This window comes from Myzus persicae, unplaced genomic scaffold (genome assembly GCF_001856785.1).
Source record: "Myzus persicae strain clone G006 unplaced genomic scaffold, MPER_G0061.0, whole genome shotgun sequence".
NCBI lineage: Eukaryota > Metazoa > Arthropoda > Insecta > Hemiptera > Aphididae > Myzus > Myzus persicae.
The window spans coordinates 5229-16087 of record NW_019101116.1 but is presented as its reverse complement, the minus strand read 5'-3'; the positions used below and the strand labels follow the sequence as shown (position 1 = coordinate 16087).

The 10859-nt window shown below is 30.2% G+C and overlaps 1 protein-coding gene across 1 annotated transcript in view; it reads left to right on the top strand.

Annotated features, from left to right (window-relative positions):
* The first annotated feature begins 10337 nt into the window (after positions 1–10337).
* The window catches only part of LOC111027768, a 5743-nt gene continuing 5221 nt past the window's right edge, over positions 10338–10859 (top strand). Inside the window, exon 1 of the mRNA XM_022306185.1 lies at positions 10338–10384. Coding sequence (XP_022161877.1) covers positions 10338–10384 — 47 coding nt within the window. The remainder of the gene's footprint in view (positions 10385–10859) is intronic.

Genomic DNA, 10859 nt, shown 5'->3' with positions numbered 1-10859 from the left:
TGCACATAAAATGGCAGTAGAGAAAGAATTAATAAAGCTAGAGGAAGCAGGTGTCATTAAGAAAAATGATGATTGCCAGTGGGGCACACCTTTAGTCCCAGTTTTAAAACCAAATGGTTCCATTAGGCTGTGCGCTGATTATAAAACAACAATAAATAAATACCTTAAAGATATTCACTACCCTTTTCCTAGGATTGAAGAACTATTTGCTATAATACAAGGGGGGGAGACATTTTCAAAGTTAGATTTCAGTAATGCTTACAATCAATTAAAATTAGACGATAACACTAGTAAACTTTTAGCATGGAGCACACACAAGGGGACTTATGAAGTGTTACGTATGCCGTATGGCATAAAGCCAGCAACAGCAATTTTTCAAAGGGAAGTTGAAAAAGTATTTAAAGATTGTCCCTATACTGCAAATCTATTAGATGATATCATTGTTACAGGGAAAAATCTCAGTGAACATTATCATAATTTAAAAAATGTGCTAGAACGTTGCAAAAAAGCAGGATTTAAATTAAATCGCAGTAAATGTTCTTTTTTCCAAAACCAAATTAAATATTTAGGACACACAATTAATAAAAATGGGTTACAAACTGACCCAGATAAAGTAGAATGTATTCAACATACTAAAATTCCAACTAATGTTACAGAATTAAAATCATTTTTAGGTATGGTTAACTATTATGGTAATTTTATACAGAATTTATCAACTATAGCAGGTCCATTGCATAATCTGTTAAAAAAAGATGTTGTTTTTAAATGGGATAATTTATGCACAGAAGCATTTAACGAAATAAAAAACATTCTAAGTTTAAATCAAATCTTAACTCATTTTAACCCAGACCTTCCAATTGTTTTATCTACTGACGCTTCAAATATTGGCATAGGTGCAGTATTAGCTCACAGGTTTGCAAACAATATTGAAAAACCTATTTCATATGCGTCACGCTCCCTTACATCAACAGAAAAAAATTATTCATCTATACACAGGGAAGCACTTGCTATAGTGTGGGCTGTTACTAAGTTTTATCAATATCTGCTAGGGAGACAATTCATAATTAAATCAGACCACAAACCTTTATTAGCACTTTTTGGGCAAGACAAAACTATCCGAAAGATGGCAGCTGGTCGCATCCAAAGGTGGGCATTTTTTTTGTCGGGTTTCAATTATACAATTGAATTTATTAAAGGTGTAGATAATATTGTCGCAGACAGTTTATCTCGGTTAATATTAGAAACTAAAAATATTTCACATAATAATGAAAATTCAGATGTAGTGAATTGGGTAACAAAACATTTACCAATTGATTTCCTTCAAATTAGAACTGAAACTGCTAAAGACTCAGTTTTAAAAAAAATTATTACTTATGTTTTAGGTAATTGGCCTCATGTTATAACTGATGACATAAAACCATTTTATAACCGTAAGTTAGAACTGCATGTCGAAGACAAAGTTTTATTTTGGGGGTATAGAGTGGTAATTCCCACAAAATTCACTAAACTTCTATTAACTGAATTACACAGTACACATCTAGGTATTGTAAAAATGAAAAGTCTAGCTCGATCATATTTTTGGTGGCCCAATATTGACAAGGATATTGAAGTGATTGCAAAAGGTTGTGACATTTGTATTATGCATAAACCTGAACCTTTAAAAGTAGTTTTAACTAAGTGGCCTAGAACTTATAAATGTTTTGACAGAATTCACATTGACTATGCTGGTCCAATTATGAATAAAATGTTTCTAATTATATCTGATTCATTTTCAAAATGGCCAGAAATATTTAAAGTAAAAAAGGCTGATACTAGTAATACACTAATTAAATTAAAAAAGGTTTTTGCCAGATTTGGTTTACCTAACACGATTGTAACAGACAATGGTACGCCCTTCACGTCCACTGAATTTAGTGATTTTTGTCAATATAATGGTATTAAACATCTAACTAGCCCTCCATATCATCCATCAAGTAATGGTGCAGCAGAAAACGCTGTAAAAACATTTAAGACTGGTTTTAAAAAAAATTATAGCTGATAATAAGAATATATCTATACAGACAGCACTATGCAAATATTTATTCTTTTACAGGAATACTACCCATATTACCACAAATCAAACTCCGACTAAAATTATGTTTGGGAGAGATGTTATTACACGGTTTGACAGATTAAAACAAATTACATTAAATACTAACAATGAGATGAAGTGTAATAATGAAAAGAAAAATTATAAAGGTAAAATTACTTAAAAAAATTTTGATATTGGAGAGGAGGTATTTATAAGAGATTATACTAAGCCTAACCAGAGAGGATGGAAAGTTTGTAGCATAGTTGAGAGCTTAGGCAGATCAGTTTATTTGTGCAAAGATCAGACTAATGATAGTATACACAAAAGACATGTAGATCAGATTATTAAAAGTGGTAAATTTTACAATGAAGTTTTTAATGAGAGTTTAAATGAAACATTTGAGGACGGGGGCTCTAATATTGTAAAAGACAAAGTAACTGATAGTAACAAGGAAACATACCATAGTGAAACCCCTGAGCCTAGTTCCACCCGCATTAAAAGGAAATGCATTTTACCTGCAAGGTACAGATCTAACTAAGCTATATTATATATTACATGTATTTTTAACATTTATAAATTTAAAATTTAAATCAATTATAATTAATAAATAACGATTTACCTTATAATAATTTTATTTTGTTATTAATTTGTATGTATAATAATTTTGTAGTGTTAAATTATTTTTTATTTTTTATTATTCTTATAACATAAAGGGAGGTAATGTTGTATATTGTTATAGAGACGCGCTCTGGCGGACTGTGCCAGATAGACGCAACTATTATTATTTTTATGTGCGATGTTACAAGTTGTAATCAGATCATCATATTCATGTCTCATGATGTTACGAATAATAATATATTAAATGTTCTTGACTTCTTGTCTATTTTATTTTATTTCTTATAATCAAATATATAACACTTGATAACTTGTTTTAGAAGAGAACTAAGCAAACAAAAACATGGAAAATCAGGTCAAGCTGCCACTAAACGGCGAAAATACGTGTTTTTTGACCAGTTATTATTCTTCCTTCCAACAATGGAAGATCGACCAACCGTCTCGGATTGTAGCCCAAGTGATATAAATGAAGACCAAATAGAAAGTGAAGACGATTCTGAAGTTGTAAAAGAAACAAATATATCTGTTGATGACTCCCCTGTAAACACACTTCAAGCTTAGAAATCAGCAAGTCATGTCTGAGTTATGAGGAATCTCTGTCAAACATTTTAAAGGAAGAAGTTATTGATGAAGATAAATCTTTTCTTTTATCATTAGTGCCAGCATTTAAGAAATTGACGGATACTCAAAAGATGGATGCAAAAATGCAGTTTCTTTCCACATTAAAACGTATTACTCTTTCAAGACCAGAAGCGTCTCACAATGGGCCTCTTGGCCACGGTACCAGTTCAAACTACGGATTTCATGGATTAACTGGAAATCAATTTTCACATCAAAATCAACAACGTCATTTTCAAAATTTCAACACAGGAAACTACTCATCTGAATCGTCGACTCCTTACACAGTTCCAAGTTGTAGCGGTTATGAATCCACTACGCCCCTGCAGTTTGATTTTGAAGATATAAATTTTGTATTTAGTTATGACAAATTACTTGTCAAAAGTACAAATTTTTTGTTAAAAGTATTAAGTTTTTGTTAAATAACTATCAAGTTTTTTTTGAAGTACAAATTTTTTGTTAATAAACATTATTTCCTTACCTTAAGGTAACAGAAAGCCTTTCTTCAGGAAGGATCGCCTTTCTCCACTTTGAATATTTATAAGTGATGGAAGGTCGTATCAAATTCAGAAGACCATCAAAACTTTTAACACTCATGTGATAAAAATTAAAAAATCTAACCGTAATTCATTGTGAAGTTTATAAAACTGTCCTTTCTGTTCGCGCCGTCGTCTCCACCACTCTCATATAGGTACGTACTAGTACATCACACCGACCACCACACACACAGCTCATTAGTTAATTATTTATATTGTTTATTTTTGTTATATTTATGTCGTATGTGAATTATAATAATATGTAGATTACGCCGCCGACGAGTTTCCGTATATGTCCAGTACGGCCACCGTAATCCATGACGAGTTAGTCGTGTTTGTTCGTTGCACACAGTCAACGTCGATAAATATTATTAACCGCGGGCGCATATCGTCATAAATTTATTATTTTATATCGTGTTATTTTTTGTTTCAAAAAACCACAAGTCATATTTTTTCTGCGGGCGCAAATGCCACTGTTATTATTTTACTGTCGTGTACGCGCTAATCGCCAAATACTGTTTACTTTGTTTTCATGCGCGCTAATCGCCAATATTATATTTTATTTTGTATTGCATTTTTCGCCGGTCTTTTATAGTTTTTATATTTGTTTGTGGGCGCAAATCGCCACTTGTAGTATTTATTTTGTATTGAATTTTTCGCCGGTTTTTATAATTTATATTTCTTTTATACGCGCTAATCACCGGTTGTTGCTAATTATTATTATTTTGTGTGTGTGTGTCATTTACCATTTTTTCTTGTAGGCACAGGTAGCAGCTGATCAGCCGTTCACCGTCTTATTTGTGAGTTTTATATTTTATTGCAATTATACTTATACTTTTGTTAAGAACCCCTGGTAATATTAGTTAGTATATAATATAGTTAGCGTATAATAATATTGTACAGCGGCGACTGTCTGGAAGGATTGCTGTGACAGCAATTCCAGGCAAGCGCTGGCTATAGACACGGCTCGTATAGCAAGCCGTGGCAGTTGGATTTTATAGTAGTAAGACAGAACATTGTGATTCTCTCCAGAACATTTTTATTGTCAGACCATTTATTAACATAATATATTAATTCATTAAATTTATTGCAAGTTTTCTTTTCAAATTTAAATATAGAAAGTGATAATTAGTTCGGAAGTGTTTGTTATTTATTTGTGCGCGGACATCTCAGGATTGCCCGTAACATTTTTGGTGGCAGCGGTGGGATACGCCGATTACCAGTATCTCGTTATTACAGACAATACTCGGATTAGACTTTCAGAAGTATATTGGAAGAAAAGTAAAACGAACAATCAGAAAAAGTGGATCCATCTGAAAACCGAACATTATACACAAATCGCGTAAGGTAACATTCAATAATATCAGATATTATAATTGTATAATATTTCATAAGGAGGAGTACATTGACATATATAATAGTATATACATCTATGGTGTGTATATACTATATATACATGCATACTGTTGCGTGTGAACGTGTCTCCGTAAACGCGCGATCAGCAAATTCCCGGTGTGGCATAATACGTACATACGTCTAAAAAAAAAAAAAAATATATATTGACGAGGGGCAACCGCCGGCGTAATTTGAAAACGTGTCATGGTCGGCTCATTTAACCAGCCCCCTCCACTATCGCAATATATTATTATCATTTAAAACCTTATCAACTGTAGTTAGCAAACCGTGTTCAGTTGATTGATAATGATTTGGAACACTTCATTTTTGACTGATATATTATTATTATATTATATATTGTTTTCTTTTTTAGATTTTACAAATTTTTAGATTTATTTTTAAGTATTATTTAAGTGTTCTGTGTTAAAGAAGTAGTATATAAAATAATAATAGTTTTTTAAAATCTATAATGTTGTTCCAGAAAATGAAAGTTAGACTCTACACAGTGATAGTGAGAGCTGTTTCTTTGATTTCTTTGATTATTGTTAGGCATTGTTCTAGTAAACTATAATAGATTAAGTTACGTACATAGACTGAAAGTATACAATAAATACAAAATATCTCTTAACTACATTAAAATAAATAAAAAATAAATTCAATCAGTAAAAATAAAAATAATCAATATTAATAATTAATAAATTCATTTAGCACTATGTATGGCTCCTACAGATTTATTTAAAAAGTATACATGAGTTGTAAGATCCAATGGACTACATTACATAAAATATAAGTAAAAAGTATAAAATATAAAATTAATAATTATAATCATATTAGTTATTAGTCAAAAATTAAAAGTGTTATAATCAAAATAGTCAAAATAAATTCAATAAAAAAGTTATAGTTCCAAAATAAATAATTCAATCAGTCAAAAATACTTAAGTATAAACAAAAAGTAAAAGTAAAATATTCATTTAGCATTGTGTGTAGATCCTACGGATTTATTTGCTTCTACACAAAAATTTAAAGAATGTGGCATTTTTTTTGTTTTTGTAGGCAATTGTGAAGGATTAAATGGTTTTCGAGGTAATTGTCTGGAAGAAAGTTTATTACTACTATACCCATGCTCGGGCACGTTTTTCCATTTAGGACATCTGCCCGCAGTTAATGTTTTTCTTCCTCCAATTTGAGTTACTCTTCTTGATCGAGCGGTTGGCTGTGTGCCAATTTCTTTGTTGCTAACTAATTTAGGTTTTTTGGAAGTATGACTTAACCCCGAGTACTTACCAAACGTCTCCATTGCTGAGGTAAGACTAGCATGTGTTTTAACATTTTTTTGGTAGGAATTTACAAATGATTGTATAGCCGGTAAGAAATATGTCTTATCTGTTTCAAATTTGTTCTTCATATCTTCTATAGTTTTATTGAAACTATTCATTACTTCCTCATAATCATCTATTTGTTCAACATTAATTTTAGAGTCTATTTTCTGATTTATTTCTCTACTTGTACCTGCTTGTGTGCAATTTTCATCCAAATCTATATTCTTTTTATATTCGACATAATTCATGTCTGTTGCCGAACCATACCATCCACTCTCGATATCTGAATTCTTAGATGCTAATGTATGTAATTTTTTTTTCATGTCTTCTGTTATAGGTAAACAAATACTTAGATCTATATTTAATTTCTGATCTATGAATAATTGGTGTTTACATGGAAACCCTGTATCGCCATGAGGACTTGTACAAATACCAAGATCTAAATCCACTAGGTATTCAGTATTGTGTTGTATATTTGTAACATCAAAAAGCATGGAATTTGTATCCACAGGTTTGTACCGTAAATACTTCTTTTGTGCTTTAGTAAGACTATATTTATTTTTTAGGTATTGCGGTGGTCTATTAGCAGCTATATCCAAGAGTTTCATTTCGTAAAAGGCATCCAAGTCATTTATAATAAAATAAAACAATTGCACCGGAGAATAAGCCTTAGTTCTCTGAAGAATAACATCTTTCACAATCTTCATACCAGCCTCACTTATATTGTTTGTATTTTGACCTCTAGTTATAAGACCTTTTCGAAAACACAATGCCCACTGCTCTTTTCTTTCATATAATTTTTGTAAATAAGATTCAAATTTTGGATATTTTAATACAAATTCATTTTTAAGTGCATTTTCAAATGTAATTACTAATTCGTCACTATTTTTTGAATAAATCATTTTTTTTACTTAAGAATATAAAATTTGACGATGGCAAAGAGGAACACCATGATGTGAGTCCCATAGGTATCTCCAGGTAGCTTGTAATATATGAAAAATACATAATAAAAGTTTAGATTTGGGAAATACATTAGATAGTGCACCTCTTTCAGCAGCTGAATCATCGGTCATAAAAACTTTAGGCCCCTTAAAACTAGGCGACAATAATTTCTTCCATAGTTCCAGACCCTCAGAAATGACTGACGTAGACTCACTTGTCAAAATTATTACCCCTATTGGAAGACCTCCTGCACAACTATTGGTATAGATGATGAAAATTTTACAACCAAATCTGTCTATATTTCCTGATGCATCTATAAAAAGCATTTCTCCACATTCACTTAAACTACAACTAATCCTTTTCATTAATGGAGTTGTTATTGCTATAGCAAAATTTCCATCATTAAGTTCCTTCATTTTAGCTGTATTCATAGCTTATACATTCATCGTTGTAGTCTTTTACTGTGTCCCTGAGTGATGTCATCATATGATCTCCATGTGAAAAACCAAAATGTTTTTTAAATGTTTTATAATAAAGGTAATACACCCACTGTGGATCAGGAAGTTCTGCTCGATCACCAGCATATGTATAGTAAGCATTACCTTTATTATTTCTAAGTTCAGATTTAAATGTGAATAATGATTTTGATGGTGTTTTACCTTCCTCAAATAATTTTAGGAATTTTTCTTTCACTTCATTTGATGGTATTCTATGTTTGAGAACCTCAGCCCTTAAAATTTGATGGTTGTGAATATGGTTTAATGTAACTATGGCCTTTGTTTTGATGCCAATCGAGGGTTCATTTTCATTATTCCTAGGAAAAAAAATTAATAATATAATATTAAATATTAATTAATTTGATAAATAAATTAACATACAAGGTAGGACTATCTACGTGTTTTTCATCATCTATTATTTGAATTCCCAAAGTAGCTTTACAGTTGTAGTGTTTTCTACTTGGAATTGAATTGGCTTTAGGTCTGGTGTTGTGATGACAACGATAACGTTTCTATGTAAAAGTTGTATATTTTGTTTTGTATGTATTTATAGTGGTTTTATATAATTTGTTTAATAATAATTATCATTTACCTTAAAAATAATTGTATTAGAAGAGGGCTTTAATACATTTGTTGCTAAATATGTAACTTTGTTTTCGTTTCTCATTGCCATAATCCAAGGAATAACATGTTCAACTCCAAATTTATGTATATAAAATTTGGCTTTGAACATTTGCTCTTCTAAACTTGAGTATTCTATCATTGAATACTCATAACCACTAGGAATTTGACTCTAAATCATTAATTAATTATTGTTAATACTTAAATTATATATGTGTGTATGGGGTATGATGTGTAATAATAATTATTACTTGAAGGTCCCCATTGATTTGTCCACTTTGTTTAGAATCATCCTCCCTAACTTTCTCTTGTGGCCCACTCTATAAATGCATTTAAATACACTCATTATTAAATTAAAAATTATTTATAAAAATAACCATAAAAATTACTTCTGAAGGATTATCAACATGGTCATCATCATACATTTGTGGATGTGTTTTTAAATGCCTTAACATATTTTTCTTTTGAGTAAATGCCTTTTCACATTTAGTGCATTTAAAATCCTGTTGTACCTCTTTGCTTATAATATTATGTTTTTTTATCATGTGTCTTTTTAAAGAGGAGTTATGTTTAAATGTCTGTTGGCATTCGTCACAAACAAACTTCTATAAAAGAAATCAATTTACTTACTCATCAAAGTTATAATATTATTGAATATAAAGTAGCCCAATCTAATACAAAACATGAAAACTCACAAAACAATCTTAATAACTAATAAGCAATGTATTTTTGATGTTTGGAATTTTTAATTTACTATTATTATAGTACCTATGTATTGTTATTCACATTGTTTTTGTCACTGACATAATATTGTAAATTTGTAAATATATTTTTTTTAATATGCATTGTATAAACTTTATTATTATTATTATATTGTAATTTAATATGTTGTTTATGTAGCCATGTAGGTACCTACTATTTGTTTATTACTATCTATTTATTATTCACAGTATTAAAACTTGTTTATTAATTTTACTAATACGTGTCTGTATTACTTTATTAATCTATTCTATTATAACATAATATAGGTAAACATAAAAAACAATAAATGTTCAAACATATTTTTAATTTTTATTAAAAACATTCATATAACAATAAATTTCAAAAAACATAAATGTACATTCAAATTACATAAACATATATATATATATAAATAATTAAATGACAATAAAAGGAAATATAGGGAAGCAAAACAAAACTTTTAAAAATCATAAAACAATTATTATAGACATTACATATATTATTATAAATTTTATTTTTTTTTAAACACAGACAAGAGCCCAAAATTATAATAATACATGAAACAATATTTGGTACATTATACAATAATTTATATTACATATAAAGGATAATAAAAGAATAACAACATAATTTAAAAAAAAATAAAAATGTGAAGTGTACATACATTTCCATTACTGCTAGAATCTAAAAAAGAAAACAAAATATATAATATATTAGTACATATTATTATATATTGTGTGTACAATCAAAATAAACAAAATAAATAAAAAATATTTTAAAAACTTGCCCATGCTAAAAAAACGTCTAAACAAAATAAAACAATTATTAAGAAAGGTTAGGTTAGATGAAAAAACTGAAAAAAATCGTTTCCAAATTATTATCAATCTACTGAACACGGTTTGCTAACAGTTGATAAGGTTAATGATAATAATATTGATGCATATATTGCGATAGTGGAGGGGGCTGGTTAAATGAGCCGACCATGACACGTTTTCAAATTACGCCAACCGCCGTGCGAGTGACCCTGGAGTACGTGCTGCCACCGCCGTCGTAGTTGTGACATCAGTGTAGTCGCCGCCGACGTTTGAAAACTGACAACAACACAGCTGCTACGATAATACGCTTATCAGAGCCGCCGCGCGCCGCCGTCGTTGTTTATAAACACGATAGCGCCGCCGTAACGACAGAGCATCAAAATATTACGATATATTTACGTAATCTAATCACCGAAGCGAAACCCAATAATTAAAACTAGTTATTGGTCCGCGCGCTAGCAGTTTCGGGGCGTAGAACATCGTTCCGGAGCAGTTAAGGTGTCGAAGAGGAAATTCGACGTGTTATTGTTCCGAGATCGATTCGACGTGGTATATCAGAGCATTCAGAACCATACGCAGTCGGACATCGAACATTTCATTTCATTACATTTCAAAAAATTGTGGTAGTCGTGAGTATTTATCAATAAGTTATTAGCTCTGTTCATAATTAAATATTTCTTTTTTTTTTT